This window comes from Monomorium pharaonis, chromosome 8 (genome assembly GCF_013373865.1).
Source record: "Monomorium pharaonis isolate MP-MQ-018 chromosome 8, ASM1337386v2, whole genome shotgun sequence".
Classification (NCBI taxonomy): domain Eukaryota; kingdom Metazoa; phylum Arthropoda; class Insecta; order Hymenoptera; family Formicidae; genus Monomorium; species Monomorium pharaonis.
Genome location: NC_050474.1, coordinates 4016005 through 4034984, shown reverse-complemented (window position 1 = coordinate 4034984; position 18980 = coordinate 4016005). Strand labels below are relative to the sequence as shown.

The following is an 18980-nucleotide window of genomic DNA, read 5'->3' as shown; positions in this document are numbered from 1 at the left end:
CAAGTTAGATTATTAGAAAATTTTTTGCTAATTATAATCGAATATGCATATTAACACTCATATAGAGTAGTGGCATTAGATGGCAGTATACCTTTTTTTCACGATGAACATTGTAACGCAAACTGTGTATATCAAGCAATATTGAATTTAATATTTTTATAACAAATTTTGTAAAAATATCTTTTATATGTGTATATATATATATATATATATATATATATATATATATATATATATATAATTATATATATATAATAGATACTTATATAATATTTTTTGAGGTGTGATGATAAATAAGGACATAACTTATTCATTCTTTTATTTAACAAAAATTGTATACTTGTAATTATCTATTTTATTTTTACAAATTTTATTCTATTTTCTTCTTTTAGTTATAATTAATATCACGTTTGAAATAGCGTTGTATTGACAATTTTGTATCCCCGTCACGAATACATTTCAAATCCACATTTCTAGAATGCATTTTATTTGTTTAGAAAGCATCAAGCGTATAATGTCGACACGTCATGGTACCTAAGAAAATAAAGCATATAACAAATGATCACATATTAAAATGGTTATTCAACATTTTTCCGATTTTGTAAAGCGTCTGGAAAGCTTTGTTTGGTTGCACTTTCTGCCTCAGTAGATAATATGAGAGTCCCTTCAGAATAAATAAAATAATGAAAAGCGCAAATATATCCAACCAAAAATTCGGCTGTGAATTCGCCCCTGCAACACACACACACACATACACACATATAAATTTACAGATTACCAAGATATTCGAAGCTTACGAAAAATCATAAGTGCAATGCATATAAAAGCTGCTACATACAGTGTGTAAGAATGTAATGGTCTTCAGAACGAATTAATTATGTGACCTTTAAGAAATCAGGTCAATATATTCTTACCTATCGCTTTCATTATTTCCTTCGGCGAACTGAAATGACAATATATCTCTTCCTTTGGGCAAGGTAGTCTCGGTCTATCGTAATCATACATGGCCATTAAGAGACATTCCAGTCCATATCGAATGTAACTCGAGTATATGAGAATTGTTCGGATGAGCGGCTGAGGATTCGGGTCGCCAAAATCTTGCGTCGCAAATAACAGTAAGGGACAACATAACACAGGTCCAATAAATAAGCTATTCTAAAAATGAACAATACAGAAATTGTTCATCAATCTTAGGGAAGAGGTTTTTCTTTACGATGTACAATTCTGAACTTACCATAACATTAAACACGCTGGCAATGTTATGTCCTATACTTTCTGCGATGAAAGCACACACGAAGCAAGTACCGAAGAACTTGGCACTCCTATGCAACTCCAAGGGTTGCCCCGTAATAAAGTAGACCATTGAGAGCCAAAAAACTGCGAATATTATCTGAAAAAGAATTAAGAATAATTTCGAAAACATTTAGCTACAGAGATAAATTTTTTGGGATCAAACTAGGATTGGGAAAATAATGTTACATAAAATAACGAGATAATGTCTCTGCTATAAAAAGCTTAATCCATCCTCTCTTGCCTTTTTTAACTTTACAACAGAACTAAAAAAGTTAAGATCTATAATGACTTTTCTCCTGAAAACTAAGGCTACATTCGGATTATAACACCATCAAAAAAAGAGAATCGCTTTGCTATAATGCGTATACTATATTAAAGATGAGTACAATTTACATAAGACCAACCTGTAAAGGTATGTTGACTACTGTAAAGGCCCAAAAATACGCGCTAAGATGATACCATCTGTTGAAATGCTCTCGCTTCATTAATTGGACTTCTAAAGGAACTGCAAGAAAATAAATAACAAAATAAAATACAATTTTGAGCTGATGTTTTTAAAAATAATGGCATTTTGATCATTTTTGCGTTTCTACAAAGAATCTCTCTCTCTCTTTAACAAGAGATTTCATTTTTTTAAATAAATTATAGCAATTAACAATAAAAAACATAAAATTGTGTCATTACTTTGATAGTATAATAAAAGCATGCTTTTTTTATAATGAATATAGAATCAAGAGAAAAAAATTTACTTAAAAAGTTGATTTTTAAAATTTTTTATCATTTTTTTTATTTCTTGCGCCGTTCTTAATTTTTTACGCATGAAAAAGAATTTTTTCTTACATTGTAGCAACACTGGCATCAGGGGCATGTACATAAAAAATATCACACATGCGAAGCAAAAGCCAAAATTGAAGATGGCCTTGGAGCCGTCATTGCCCATATTAAAATATAGATTGCCGACGATAATTCCCAAAAATAAATGCAGTGATATCTTCAGGTATATATAACTCTGTGAACATACCGAGAAATCTCAACGTTGTACATTTTGAAAGAGATCTTCTAGCCAAATGTCTGATAACTTTGTCAGTTCTTGTAGAGAATGTCTATATATTTTATTTTCAGTATTGTCGCGTACATTATTTGAGAATCTCTTATGATAGAAATTATTTAATATTTATTAATCTTTGTAAGCAAAATGATAGCAATGATAGCAATAATAGCCACTAGTAATTTATTAGCAGATTTAAGCAAAAAATATTACGACAAATTGGCATTCACATTAAACTCATGTTTTGCCAATTTTAATTTAACAGTAGGTTGCTAATAAAAATTGAAAATAATCGTTTAAATGGTTACGAAATAGCAGGTTCTGTTCGGTCTCGGCTGAACACTTATGAGATGGATTCTGATGTTTCACTGACAAATATTCTGCTAACGTTTTACCGATAAAATTGTAGCGGACACTTTACAAACTTTTTTAAAACTTTAACTCTGGGAACTACGCGTTGAACTTACTCTATTTCGATAAAGTTGCACTATCATTCTTTTCATTAACGTGCTGAATTGATCGATCCATGCGACTTTCTCTTTGTCGATATCAAATTGACTCTTTGATTGAAAAATTGAAAGTGGTAGCTTCGTGTTTACGTATGTGACCATCCGTTCGACCACATCAAATCCATAATCACCCGCCGAGAGCTCTATTACTGAAATAAATATTTGCCGTTGATGTAATTTCATTAATGTAACTGTTTTTTAAATTAAAATTGAACTACGTATAAATTCTTAATTAATCAAATAATGTTTAAGTTTTGCAAATTAAATTATAAATTCTTTATTTTTAATTCTCTCATAATCTCCTTGACATTATTTATGCAAAGAAATCTGAATGTTTTATATAGTAACCTATACCACTCAATAATGCAAATAAGTTATGCACGCATATCACGAGTAGAAAAATTCATAGTAATAATTTAAAATAGCCGATAGCCACATTGTTAATATTCAGATTCATTTATTACTGTCTATTGCATCGCGAGGCAAGAAATACAATGTCGAATAGATGACAGCGCTCATATGTAGGATTATGATCCGCAAATCATTCAAAACACGTATAAAAAAAATATTAGCGCGTTTTTAATGTTACTTCTATTATATATTTTTGTTTTACATCATTAATGACAAAAATAGAATAATGGAAAAACGCGCTGACATTTTAATAGAGCGCGTTCTGAATACGGATTCACGCGTATAACTCACTGAAATCCGCCGGATCGTAATGTATTGGACATTCTATGCCTACATTTCGTAGGAATGGCACCACGTTACTCGCGGAATCTCTGTAAATGCATTGTCCGTTGGTTATAACGTAGACGTGATCGAATTTCTGAAATGCGTTTGCGCTGGGCGTATGCACCGAGCACACGACTGTCCGCCCGAAACGCGCCAGCCTCTTGAGAACATTGATGCATTGCATAGAGGCAACGTGGTCCAGTCCACTAGAAAAAAAAAGAGATATCAACATATTCTTTTGTGATATTTTCGCGATGACAGCACGTCCCGAGAATGACATTTAAAGATACACTTCCGCATGAGATTCCTTTGACATTAAAAGCGTATAATTAGTACCTATGATCAACAAAGTTTGGGAGATATGCGTTAAAACATTTACCGCGAGCAAATGTTTAATCGGACGTTTATTATCAAGCATTTTTTTTCGCTTACGTGCACATCCGTTTATTTATGCAATTTCGCCACTTAGTGTGTTATAACCATGAGAAAGAGAATTGCTGACTTTTGATTTCTAAAATTCATTACAACAAAATTTGTAATACAGCTTTTTAGTTTTTGACATACAAGCTACTTTTTATTTTATTAACAACACTTTTATTAATGCACAAATTATTTCTCATATTGTTTGAGAAGCAGATACAACAAAAGATATTACACATAAAAATAACAAAAAAAAAATGGAACTTATACACATTGCATTTTTCAATTTTTCTTTCAACAACAAATGAAAGTTTTGAAACCAACCTTTATTCTTCTTTGAATGCATTCATAATTCAATGAAACAGAGTCAATACAACAAAATAGCTTATTAAATTTAATTCCTGACGATTAATAATTATGTGAATAGCAATATAAAAATTTAACGAATAATATTATGATTTTGAAAATAATCAATAAATTGTTGATTCTGTTTTACATTTTAAATTTTTGTAGATTTGCGTTTTCAAAGCACAGAGATATGATATTTTAGACATGCACTGTAATTTTACACATATCGCAGTTGCACAATAATTTGTTATGTATGTAATTATTATTTAAAACAATAACTTAAAATTTTCTTTTATTTATTACATTTCTGTATAAATAGAAATGATGAATCCTTGACAAAATGGTAACAAGATAACATGTAGGGATTTAATTTCAGTTTTTTCTCCAAGCATCTAAGAAAAAGAATTGATACAAAAGGCATAGGGTTTCAACGAATTATTGATATATCAAACGAAGATACCCATTTGATATTGAGCGCAATTATGGAGGAGCTCTCAAAGTCAATTTTCAACATTTTTATAGAAACTTTTATTCATTATTTTATTGTTCTTGTTCTGACATTAATATCTTTTTACACAACAATAACATTCTTTTTAACTGAATAGTTTCTGAGATACCTCTATACACTCAAAATCAAATTGGTATCTCTGTTTGGTGCATTTATTAAAACTATATAACTTTTGTATGAAATATTTTTTCCTCAAATGCCTTGACTTTGAGACATTTTATCATTTTGTATTTTATAAATGTGTGTATGTAAAGTGATATATATATATACAATAAAATCCTTTAGATAAAAATATTGTAAAGTATAATTAAAAAATTAAGGTAATATTAATACTTACGTAGTCGGTTCATCAAGGAAAATAACAGGTGGATTATTTATAAGCTCGAGTGCGATTATCAGTCTTTTTTTTTCGCCACCAGACAGTTGGTCCGTGATTGTATGTAGCGTTCCCGTTAATCTAAGTGTGCTTAGAATTTCATCTATCTGAAATTAATTTGTGCAATAAAAAAAATGCTTGTTATTCTGGCTTGATCTCATATAAAAATGTAACATAATTAAAAATATAATACTGTTAAACTCATAGTATCAAATAATTTAACTTAATTTAAGTCATTTTCAACGATTTTATAAGTCGCTACTGCTCCTATCCAAGAGGAAGGGTAAATTTAATAAATCAACGATATATTGAGTAAATACTTACTAAATATTAGTCAAATTAACTACTTGATTTAGTCAAACTAACCAAATATTGAGTAGAAGCAATGGCGACTCAATGGAATTAACAGTGAAGTAACTGTCAGACATTATACAATTTGTTCGCAAAGACAAAAAAAAAGACTTAAAACATTCATAACTAATTGAATACCATAATCATTCATGAATGTAATTTATGGAAATTTTCTGCCCTTTTTCAGGTCGCGATTCTATTCAAATTTTTGTTTACAGATTGTATATCTAATATACAACTAACGATATAATGTATTTTAATTTTAAAATAAGTTTTTTATCAGGCAAATTATCGACTCTAGATTATTGTCATCAATATAATCATGTAGAAGTATCGCAAGAAAAATCTTAATTGGAGAAAAAAAAGCAAAGATAATTATAAACTATAATGTAACAAATTTTGATTCGTTGATAGAAAAATACCTGATATATTATTTAATTTTAGCAATTAATAATTAATAAATAGTTAACCAACAGATCTTTTAAGAAATTTAAAGAGTTTATTTAAGAAAAGTTGTTATTTATCTAAATTGACGTTATTTATTTGATGAAATATATGTTAATATTTTAATTCATTAATAGAAATATATGTTATATTTTTGTAAATAAATATTCTATAAGTATATGTTATATTTTTTGTCTTTGAATTTTAAACTATTTTTCAATAGAAAAATGAAAATTGCATTTACAATTTAGCACCTCGAAAATTTTTTCATTGCCTACCACTGCTTTATAATAGAACGTAATTTGACGCATTACATTAATTTTCTTAATCTATTGATTTTAAGACTTTTCTTTCATTCTTTATTCCGGTATATTTATATTATGATAAAAAAGAAACTACTTACAATGGCGCGTTTCTGGGATTTCGATTTTCTTCTGCCAATTTTCAAGTCGGCAGCGAAGGACATTGTCTCTAAAACCGTGAGATTCGGTTGTGTGAAATTTTCTTGCATGATGTAACATGACATATTTTTAAACTTATTCATGTCCCGTAATTGTCCATTGATACTTATCGAGCCACCCATGTCCGTGCATCTGTAACACAGAAGTTCGATTGTGCTTTACTTCCGTTAAAAAGAAAAAGGAAAAAATCATTACGTTTTCATGACCTGCCGAAGAGCTCTTTATTGCTTGCTACTTTCGCAATAGAACGCAGTTTTACGTAACGCTGCATTCATTAACGTAATCATTAATTTTAATGTCATTGATTATTTAATTGATATTCGTAGATTCGAGGTTAACGATCGTTGACATAAAGTTTTACATTGTAGACGTAATGGTTAGCGGACAGAAAATTGAGGCCACTAACACTGCTCAACAAAAATTAATCTGGGATAAAATTTCGGAACATGTACGAAATTATATTTTTATGGTAAAACTGAAACTATTAAATTATAACTATTAGAAACCGATCTTTTAGTTTCTTCTCGAGATTTAATTAAACCTCAGCGAATTAATAATGCGAGGAAAATAAAAGATTAAGATAATTTAAATTGCTAAAGGATTAGAAGATCATTAAAATGCGCGATTTCAATACTGAACTTGTATCCTGCAAGGACATTGAGTAGCGTCGATTTTCCGGCACCAGAAGGACCCAGAATCGCTGTTAGCTCGCCTGATTTGAATTGACCGCTGAGACCTCTCAGAATCTTCGACTCTGTAAATTCAATGAAAAATTAAGTGATATTTCACACCTGGATGATAATGGCTTTTTTGTAATTAAAGCCTGGAATTAATTGAAAGATGACTCGAAGTAACGTGTTGTTGTGAAGAAAAAACAAAGATAATTATCTTAAAAATAATAAAACTCAGTAGCTTTAATACTACAACTACGAATAGAATTCATTAAATAAGATTAGAGATGAAACTGCATTATTGTTAAAACTTTACATAAGACATGTGACGTAAGCAAATAAGAAAAGACCTTTGCGCATTTCCTTGAGCTCATTCGTGATATCATTCATATCACTCGGTCACAAAGACCGAGGTAATTCTCTTCTACTTCATTGTTAAGCATATTACCGGAATATTTTGTTACAAAAAAGTAGCAAATTCTGATTAAATCACTTATGCTAATTGTGAATTAAAACGCATTTATAGTGAAGAAAAATAATTGAATTTGCTATAATATATAACAAGCGTATTCTAACGTGATATTATTCATAAGTATGACAAATTGAATAACAGTCATTTAATTGAAAAAAGCTTTCGACACACGATACGATTTTTCCATGCTAGATCGCATACGAGACATTTTATTACGTGTCCTGATTGGCTCAAATGATTATATTACACGGAGAATTTTCTTTTAAAATTTATCCTCAAAATTTGATAATTGTGGGATAATGTGTGACCTCGAGAAATTTTACTATACTTTTTAGTGAAATTTACTATACTTTTAGTAAATTTTACTATATTTTTAGTAAATTTTACTAAACAGTATAATAAAATTCCTCGAGGTTACACATTATTCCACAATTACCAGATTTTGAGGGTAAATTTTAAGAGAAAATTTTTTCCGTGTACCAATCGTAACCCAATCGTAAGACGCTTTGTATGTGTGCTAGCATGAAAAATCGTATCGTGTGCCGAAGGCTTAAGTTCATGGTCTTATTCGTATTATCGAAGCAACTAGATTACGCAGCAAGAATACATCATTAGCATATATTTTTCAAGTGCCATCGGGTTATTATTTCCCACTATCTTCTCATACACAAATACATGCGATTGATTTCTATAAAATACAACTTATGTTATAATTATAACTAATGAAAAATGTATTAAAAAACAAATCGTAAAATTATTCTTAATATCATACACATGAAATATGAACAAAATGTCTCTATAAGCATTATCTATATTTTCGAAATTTTTATTTTTTTTAACTTTAACTATTTTGTAACTATTTGGGATATTTATATAACTTTTTCTTTCTAAAATAATTCAAGAAATAATTTATACAATTTTTTGTACTTACTGTATATAATAACAACATTGAAAATACTTATTAAATTTATGAATTATTACTTTGCAAATTTCTTACTTGTAAGATTTATGAGAAATTGTAATTTATGAATTGTAATTTTACATTTTACGATATAGAATTGCAGTTATAAATTCTTATAAATGATTCTACACATTAAAATAATGATATGAATGATGTGAATAATATGAATAATATGTATTAAATTAAAATAAACGAGATAGTAGAAATATTCTATATAAATCACTTCAGATGCATGTACTTTTATACTATCGACATTCAAATAATTCGCTTCACTTATGTTTCGTTTGATTAAATGCTTGAAAAAATGATATACTGCCAACCGCTTATTATCTTCATTTTGTGCACTTTGTATGGATTGACTCATTGCGGAAATTTACATCTCCACGAGAAATTACACAAGTAGTAAAATGCAGTTACATTATTCAGCAGCTGAATAATATGAATTGCGCGTGTTTTTTATAAGACATAGTTATTTTTCTTTCATTATCACGGACTGTCACATTTAAATGACATTACATTAGCATCTATCTGTCATTTTCTTACTATCTCTTGAAAAGAAAAGAAACAACCGCAATCCGCACGTGTTTCCACTGCTTTAATGCGTTTAATACGCCATGCGAAAACGTGAGTCACGCGCTTCAATCATTATCTTACAGAATTACAAGGTTTCTTGACCTGAGACTGCCGACGCATGCATCGTCAACCTGTAAGTGAAGCGATTTGCACCGAGATCATGCAAATTGTACATGCCGCTTTCAGACATCCACTCTGCGTTTTAGAAATATTCTTCGCCGAAACTTTTCTCGTTCTCTTCGCTTGTATTTTTTTTCTACGATCAGGATACGTTTGACGTAATTTTCCATGAATATATTCAATCTACTGCCATCAGTAATGCTTGCGACGCGATAGAAGGAAGCAATAATCGATCAAATCCATGTACTTACTGCACAATAAACGTAAAATACTCATGAATCATTATCACGTAACATGAAGAAGTTATAATTTGGCTCGTGACATATTTCTTAGAAAGTGATACAAGATACTCCCGGATTTTCCGTACAAATTTTAATAGTATGAGCTAAAATACGAAAAAAAACGTTATATAAACGCAAGTTTTAAAATGCTTGAAAGTTATAGCAAAAATATTAAATCTGTAAGAAATCATTTCTTACCTAAGTTTGCATTTTAAAATGACGTACAACATTTTTTTCTTATTTAAGTTTATTAACGTATTGTTAAAATCTGTATAGAAAATCTGGAATATTGTACAATATTGTATTCGTCCCTTATGACGTCATTAATCGCTCTCAGAACAATTAGCGCTGTAATTATGAAGCTTCATAACTTGATATTATTTATAATTTTGATTAGTGAAGTCTTGTATGCATTAAACACGGCGGAAATACGTGTATAAAGTTGCAAAAAAGAAAACAATTGTTTTTGAAGTATATACTTTCCACCTTTGTAAAGAAAAACTTGTACTAAATAATTTATTATGTGCTATTTATATGAGAGAGAGAGAGAGAGAGAGAGAGAGAGAGAGAGAGAGAGAGAGAGAGATGATAGCTGTTTCTTTTTTCAGTTGAATACTCAATGAAATTATCGGAAAGACTTTTTTTATTAATGTTTTGTTGATTAAAAAGCGTATCAAATAATTAACATAATATACTTTGACTTTTATGTCACTATTAACTTTAATAAGGTACTTTGACTTTTATGTCACTGTTAACTTTATCTTCTATTTCTATCTAATAATAAAAGTACATATATATTCGTGAGAAATATTACACTTAAAATTTCAATTTACATGGCAATAAATAAACAGTTTTTAGGCGGTTTCCGATTTTTAAAAATTTATGGTTTTTATATTTAATATTTTATTACTTGTTAATTCATAATTATTTCGAATAACTATCAAATTATAACGATTATTTTGAGTTCTACATATAAATATAAGTTAAATTAAATTATTATTTTTCCATCACTTTAATGATTTTATTAACAATGTTTATATATTTTTAATTTTTACGAAAAAAGTTATTAGTGCACATATTACATAATGAAGCAATCGATTAAAATATATCACTAATTGTTTTAAAACTATATTAAATGTATCACTAATTGTGTTGAAAAATTTTTAATAGGTATTGCACATTATTTTTCACTTTTCTTAATGTAATTTACACACATATTTGTATTTTTATAACATTATAATAATACGAATTAAAAGTGTGATGATTTCATTATAAGTAAAGTATTCAAATCGCAATTTAAACAAATTATAATGATACAATCTAACAAGCGAGTATATATATAATCTACAAATTAAAAGAGTAATTAAAGTTAATTATTGACGAGTACAATTTTATTTTTTTTATTTAAAATTACAGTCCAGATACGATCATTCGATCATTTTAGTCATTTTTTTCATCTATGATGTAAATTACTATGACATAACTGATTTGTTTATTCTTATAACGTGGTTTGATGTATTGCAAGAAATAAGTGTTATATTGAAAATTTCTTTGATAAACAACAAGTGCAAACCGAAAAAAAATAAATAAAAATTTTTACTATGTTTTTTATAAAATTCCCATTGTGTGTGTGTGTGTGTGTGTGTGTGTGTGTGTGTGTGTGTGTGTGTGTGTGTGTGTGTGTTGCTTGTGTATCTTTTTCAAGATATCTTCGTCATTAAAAAATAAAAGATTTATTTCTCTGTTCTACATATACGAAATAATTTTTCACATGTCATTTGTGATATTGGTAGCTATTGTTCTCATTGACATCCAATTACACGTTAAAAAAAGGCCATCATCTTAAGATTATAAATAATTGTCGCTGTAGAGTGATAGTATCAATTTATCATCATTGAAAAGAAATACACGCTTGTATCATATTAATTCATGTGTACTCTGTTACATGCCTCGTTGCCTGAAGATGTTACGTATGCAAGGAATATTCTCGTAAAATGATCTTGACATGAATTGCACTACTCTTGTAAACACGTGCAATTTTAGCAGCACAAGTGTAGCATAGAATGAGAGAATTAATCAGTATTGTAGAAAAAAGGTAGCAATAAAGTATTTAGGCATGAATTTTATTACGCTCTTTCTAAAAGATGGGATCTTTGGCAAAAAGAAAACAACTCTTGAATGGAAAACAAATAAAAATTTACATTCTTTGTTTGAGAGAATGAAATATTGAGTTGGTGGACCACGTACTACTACGCGCGTGCCTCGATTTTATAATATACTTTATATTTTAAATTTTTCTCTAATTTGTGAATTACATCAGAACACGAATCCGAACTTATAATCTGTGACAATGTCATAAAACTCAGCATTATATAAGATAAATTATAATAAATAATTAAATTAAGTAAAATATTCATGCATCCACGTATAAAACATGGGTGGATGAATATTTTACTTAATTTAATTATTTATGATAACTTATCTTAGAGCAGATGTACTTTATCAAATATTATTTTATTAGGTATACTTTAAATATATTTGATAAAATAATCGAAAATATGATTAAAAATAAAAAAAAATGTTACTTTTAAACCATAGTAAAGCTACACCTATAAAATTTAAGTCTGAATCAATATTATGTTAACACACTTAGAATAAAAACATATACTAACATTTCTGAATTTTGAAAAAAACAAAGAGCATTGTATCTGTGCATCTACATCTTTATATTTCATATGTGCATATATATGCACCTATTTCTCATAAAAATGTAATACTGGGTAGATTGGATCGTAATTATAATTGATTTTGAGCATTAAAGTATTAGTAGTGTTTTTCATACTTAAAATAGATATTAATTACTAGCCAATTTAATTCTGCTCAGTATTACATTTTTATAGGAAACATCTCTTTATACATATTTTTATGTAAGGTTTACAAAGTTTATTGTTTAAAGAAAAGCAAATATTGATACAAGTAAATGTCATCTATATGATGTATGACCTGAAATACATTTACAATTTAAATCATAATTGTCTATTATATTTTATCAAGGTTGTCGTTTGTTTGCTCGCTAGTATCCGTAATTGAAACAATTTTTTATATTCTAGCAATCTTTGAAACCAATTAAATGTGTTGGTTCTCTGCGTTAGAGGTACCTTTTTCGAGCGATGATTAAGAATTCTAGAAATAATTCCGTTTTTTTTTTATAATTGGAAGGAATTATTAAGATGCATTAATCCGACAATAATTCAAGACTATAACACCGAAGAGTCAAGGAGATTTTCTAAAGAAGTAACTATTTCTTTGGAAATAATATTTTTTAAAATAATTTAGATGTATGATAATAAAGCCTGTGAGTTCAATATTCTTCTTTTTAACATATTATTGAACATATTACTTGCAATAGTTTAATTATAAATTAAACATTGACATCAATATTATATCAAGAACCAAAGAAAATTACTTTGGTTCTTGATATAATATTGATGCCAATGTTTAATTTATAATTAAACTATTGCAAGTAATATGTTTTATATAAATCAATAATATATTTTATATAAATTGCTAAAATGAGGCGTGCTCTTCAATATAATACACAAAAATACTTCTACATAACAAATTGTGTTGTACTTTGTTCGGGCAATTTATTATCGGTCAATTAATTGACAGACCACAATTTATTATTACAGTTTGATAATATGTAACACTTTCCATGTAACTTATCTTTTGGTTACACATCGCCTGTCTCGTATTATCAAAAACAAAAAGCAAACACTCAGCGAAAGACGATTAAAGTGATAATGACATATTGTCAATTAGAATGACACGACTGACGCAAAACATAGAAAAATATAAGAAAACAATAAGCCATAAATATTGCTGCGGAATAGTATGAATTGTAATTATTTATTAATTAAAATATGGATTGGCTTCTTAATGTTTCTACTGATAAAAAGCGTGTATCAAATGTTTTGTATAATTAGTATGCTCTAATATTCTAATGATGTATAAGATGTATCAAATACTTAAAGCTTGTTAATTAGCATCTGCGGTACGTATCATAATCTAAGATTGTTTTACGAAATGAATAACTTTGTATAAAACATAATTTTTTGCATACACGTAGCGCCTATCCTTTTTAGATTTCGTAATGCAAATCGATAAATTGACCTATTCAATTTGTAGAATCTACAGCTTATTTTTTATCAATAGTTATAAGAGTAATCAATAATTATTATATTATAATTCAGATTTTTTCAGGAAAGAAAGACTACGCAGTTATCTATATTTTGCGCATAGAGAATCTGCTGCAAAACTTAAAATATTAAATAACTTGAGACTTTAACCTTGTATTAATTAAATAAATCTTAGATCAATCTCGTATACAATTAAAAAAAAGATGGGTTACTTTTATCAGGCGTCGAATACGTCAGATCGTTGAATTCGATGTCCACCATAGCAATTTGGGAAACATATTCCATATACATAGTGCTATTGCCATTGTTGAATGTATCTTTCGCACTCTCGTAGACGCCGTTACTGGTTCCATTTACGTTGTTTTCTGGGGTAAGGTCCATGACGATTTTCTCACACCGAAGAGTTCTCGAGAATAGTTTATCTTCACCTGGCCATCATTACGCTGCCATTGCCTTCTTCCGCGGTGTAATTGTCGTTCGGTATCAGCGGGGAGGAAAACGATGCGGGCGAGAAAAACAAGATTTCAACTAAAACTAAGCAAATAGAAAAATGTATTAACGCAAATCGATGAAAGAAGAAAACAAAGGAATGAGAAGTTTCGCGCGGGGCACGTTATTGTCGTCAATTTATGTTACATTGTGCAGTAGAAAATAATTCTGATTCTTTCTTTGACAGATGAAAGAGATTGCTTGGGATTCTACGTTTCTTTATATATATTCGCAAGTTATACACTAGCGTGCGTGTTATAGCATTCAGGATGCCAGAAGTTTCTTTCAGAAGGTGGAAACAGAGCGTTCTTTTTCTTCCCTACTTTTTTTTCTTTTTTTGTCTCTCTTGAAACCCTTTCCGAGACGACGATTACGTAGCCTTATACAACACGTGTGAACTACCACGTGTAGAATGTGAATAACATAATAAACAACCAAGGTGAATAAACAGTCATCCCGGAATTTTTATTTCACGCATGCGCCATTACGGCGGAAATCTTATTCAGCACATTGAACTTCAGCTGCGCGAGTGTTCGATCGAGCGTCCGCGACGTTGGTGAATTACGGCTAATAAAACACATGTGCGTCCATGCGCGCGCATCCGCGTCAGACGATAACTGAATGTATTGCTAGATTTAGAAATGGAGGCCAAGAAGGCGCCGAATAATCGGCTCTTGGGGACCCCTGATAAAATTAAATTCTATTCCTTACAAAATCGTATAATTTATTTATATGGGACACCTATATCAATTCGGAACGTAGTCTCCTCGCGTGCTACGTGTGACTATGACGACATTGTGCCTTGATAAAAGTCTCTCTCTCTCTCTCTCTCTCTCTCTCTCTCTCTCTCTCTCTCTCTCTCTCTCTCTCTCTCTCTCTCTTTGTTTTCATCTTTACTCCGGATGCGAGAATCAGCTCAATGGGAGTACAATGCAATCGGTTTTACGAGTCACATCGACTATGGATCGAACTTAGTCTTTCATAATTTATTCCGCTGCCAGTCACGCACCACGATCGAAGGGCCTGATTTATTTATGATTCGACTGCAGCGAGGGCAACAATGTGTGCCCTGTAACAACCTTATATATATAAATATACTGGCTACAATGACCGTGTGTCCGCGCTTTCAGTTTTACTGCGGCACATTGTACGGTTTCAGAAAAGTCCGCACGTGCTCCCAAAAATCTACGGTGTCGCATCGAGAAGATTAGAATTGCTGATGCACATGTTTCCGGTGACGGGATTTCATAGAACTACACTTCAAGTGCACTTTGCCCTGATCAAAGGTCCCGATTTTCAAATTCGAAATTTTCGCCACTCCAATCTTTTTCTTTCTTTAAGCAATTCTACACTTATTTTAATTCGTTGCCTCGTCATTTCTACTTATTCACCGTGCCTATTAGCATAACGATAAGAAAGGAAGTCACATAAAAGGGACAGATAAGGAATTAAAGATAAGAAGTAAAAATGTTAAATAAAATTTATCACGCATTCCTACACGCGCGACGTACCCTGCCATGTTCTTGTCATGTTCTTTACTCATTTATCAATTTCGTCGTTGGATAAAGACATAAAGTTATTTTTCTTTTTTTGCTTATAACAGTTCTTCGATCTTTTATTTTTTCACGCATTAAATTTCAATTGCATTTGTAACTAACTTTTAAATCCCATTATAAAAAATTTTGGTTAAAATTAAATAAAAATAAAATAATCGCCTGAAAACATTCTTAGATACACTGGTTATTATAATACAAAGAATAATACCTTACGTCTCAGTAATCAAATTAGGAAGACCCGCTCACAGAATGATGGGAGAAGTTTGCCAGTCCTGGCTGAGGATATTATTTTTTGCATTAAATTATTTTTTCGGAAAAGAAGGGATATTAAAAATGTTTTTAAGCATCGATATTTATATAATTAGTAATTGTGTTTCAAGATTGATAAAATTGTCGCCACGCAGTTTATATATGTATAAGTAATTATTAAATTAATGGAAAAATTATATTTAATACCAAAATTCGCTGCAAACTGAAATAGGCAACTTTATCTTTATCTTTATGTTTAAAAAATAAAATAAAGTTATTCAATCTTAAATTTGAAGATTATTAGCCGCTTAGCATTTGATTTTGAAATTGAAAAGTTATCAGAAACATTCTAGAAATATACTCCAAAAGATACTGCACATCGCGGATGATTGATCGGGGAAAACTTGGAGCAATTCTCGAACGACGAGATTGTCGTTCAGGAATTGCTCCAAGTTTGCTCCGATTTTTCACGAATTTGCTCCGCAGTCTCTATATAGGTAGCTGAAAAATACAATAGCACTGATGACTCGTTGATAACTCACATTGTCTACCGCGGTTCACCAATTGACGATCACGCTACTGTGACAGAGGAGAACCGCAAACGACAAAACGTTACAATACTCGACGTACCGCCACCAACAACGGCGGTAGACTGACTCGGAAATAACGTTGGCTTGCTCCCGACTCCCAACTGTATGTATCCCTCGCTATATGTATATGACAAGAGTCTCGCAACGGGCGCTCTTCGTTACGCCGCAGAGGAAGGCATGATCATAATGATCAGTGTCGCAATTTGTGCAGCCAAAATATGAGATGAGACTTGACGAATAAAGCGCACTATTTTCAATATTGATCGGACGAAAACAAAGGCGAAACCTTAGAGCAGGCGAGATAGCTTCTGTTGCTTTTACGTCATTGCTAGAGAATATCGATTATTTTGCAGCCAATTTCTGTGCCTCCTATGAAATTAAAATCATTAAAATCACGTTTTTCAAAGAATCAATTTCTACGATGCATTATGTAATCTTTTCCCACATCTTTTATACATAATAGGTTTGTTTTTTATTTCTGCACTGTGTGCTGCACTGATGGAATAAGTTAGAATAAGACTAATATATTCTAATTTATTGCACTAATGCAGTGCAGGAATGCGAAACAAACCTAATGATTATAAGTTTCCAGTGTAGATTACCTTTTTTTACGATTTTTTTGTACAAAATGGAAAAAGATGATGAAACGTGTTTATGTATTTTTTATCTCAAGAAAAATTTAACTGTATTACGTTTTGTGTATGTAACAGAAAAATGTATTTATAATATATATAAGATTAAAATAATTTTATTCGCAAAATTTTTGCAAAGTTTTTGTACTCATTCTGTTAATTTGAAACTAATGATTTGAAAATGTGATATGTTGCTGAAACCTTTAATAAACAATATAATTATTAAAATTATTATAAATGTAGCAATTAGTTTAAAAAACATACAAAAAATTTTTATTTATTAATATAAAATTTATGGTAAGTTTTAAATCAAGTTTGATTAATAAGAAAACTCTAAAAGTTGATAAAAAAATTACGGAGATCTTAATAACAAAGCTCGTGACCTCGGTGATAATCTCCGATTTTCAAGCAACAATCACTCGTAAGAATATAAGGTAAGAATATAAGGCCACTAGGATGTTTATCGTAATGCAATTTGATTGATTGTATCAAATCTCCAATAAGCTACAAAAATATACATTAAGAATACATTAAGATAAATACATTAAGAATTATTGACATAAATTTAATATGAAACTTATATATGATAAATGTTGTAAACATGTATTTTAAAGCAAAAGTTAAACAGTTCAATAATTTCTAAACATACGAGTAGCTTAGAGCAAAATTGAGAAATATCTGGAAAGAAATGTATTTTAACGGTTTTTTTATATTTTATTGTAAGTAGAAAAATAATTTATTACTTTCTCTAGAAAAATTAAGTACAGTTATAATCCACTTTGGTACTTACAATTAAGTAATCAAATTATTTGGATTGTTCATAATCTTAATTTTACGTTTATTTTTTTTTAATTAACCCTGTGTAACTTAAAATTGCAATTAACTATTCTATTTATTTCAAAGATTTTAAGTTGTCAAACCTCTCAATTAATTTTGTCAATACATTCAGTTAAACAAAGATAATTTTTATTTTAGCAATAACCAAAATATTAAGTTGCTAAATTTCAAAGAACCAAAGATACAAATTTTTCTCACAATAGCGTTGCAAGTAATCTAAACAATTTAATTATAACTATACTTTTTTTCCATACTTTTTTAATAAGATACTTTAGTATCAAAATATATTGGCAATACATTAGCTAATATTGTACTTATAATACGATATCAATTTATAATCACTATTCATAATCAGTAATTATTTATATTTAATACTTCTTTCTATTGCAATTTTCTATTGCAAATCTTATATTGGTCAGACTAAACGCCAGAAGAAAGAAACTAAAATTAAAGAACATAAAAATAATATTAAAAAATGATAGTTGTCACTTTGTAGTTAGCAAGTACTGATTGGTCGAAAATCATGAATTTAAAATGGTCAGAAACACGCATTTACATTGTGAGAAACATAAAAAGAAAAGAGATCGCAGAGATGTTTTATATAAAAGAGACTACAAACATTTAACTTACAGAAGGATACAGAAAATTAAAACTCAGTATATAACAAAATTATTAGCTTTGCTTAATGTTTGGTTCTGATTGTTATTTTTATTTGCTGTATCTTTAGTCGTATTTGTATTTTAACATAATAACGACATATTTTTGTTCTTACAATGTCCTTTGTCCGACTTGACCTTTCAATAAGGTTTGTAACGACAATTAATTTTTTACATCAATGCGTATTGATGTAAGTGGTA

General features: G+C 29.5%; 1 protein-coding gene and 1 long non-coding RNA gene across 7 annotated transcripts; both read right to left on the bottom strand.

The window, feature by feature from the left end:
• Positions 1–321: 321 nt before the first annotated feature.
• Positions 322–17475, bottom strand: LOC105831753 (ATP-binding cassette sub-family G member 1). 6 transcript variants are annotated; one of them, XM_012672127.3, is made up of 12 exons: positions 16607–17465; positions 13983–14304; positions 7133–7247; positions 6436–6625; positions 5199–5344; positions 3553–3791; positions 2809–2999; positions 2134–2302; positions 1698–1798; positions 1235–1390; positions 915–1155; positions 563–732 (listed from the first exon to the last, which is right to left on the bottom strand). In XM_012672127.3, the coding sequence occupies exons 2-12, from the start codon at positions 14149–14151 to the stop codon at positions 563–565; spliced, it is 1887 nt and encodes a 628-aa protein (XP_012527581.1). In that variant the 5' UTR covers positions 14152–14304; positions 16607–17465. The 6 variants fall into 6 exon arrangements, 4 of the variants coding, with proteins under 4 accessions (XP_028045849.1, XP_012527581.1, XP_036147059.1 ...); XM_036291166.1 differs by lacking the exon at positions 16607–17465 and adding an exon at positions 16024–16600; XR_004964359.1 differs by having other exon boundaries at positions 593–732; positions 915–1150; positions 16607–17475.
• On the bottom strand, positions 9084–13957 carry LOC118647042. The gene is made up of 2 exons (XR_004964360.1): positions 9770–13957; positions 9084–9675 (listed from the first exon to the last, which is right to left on the bottom strand). It is a non-coding gene; the product is annotated as an uncharacterized LOC118647042 (long non-coding RNA).
• Positions 17476–18980: the final 1505 nt, after the last annotated feature.

Bases quoted from the DNA above. Each gene is read 5' to 3' on its own strand.
- LOC105831753 (XM_012672127.3), bottom strand. From the start codon at position 14,151: ATGGACCTTACCCCAGAAAACAACGTAAATGGAACCAGTAACGGCGTC. The intron at 1,799-2,133 runs GTAAGAAAAAAT...ATTTTCTTGCAG, and splicing joins GATGCCAGTGTTGCTACAAT to TTCCTTTAGAAGTCCAATTA. The intron at 733-914 runs GTAAGAATATAT...TGTGTGTTGCAG, and splicing joins GGAAATAATGAAAGCGATAG to GGGCGAATTCACAGCCGAAT.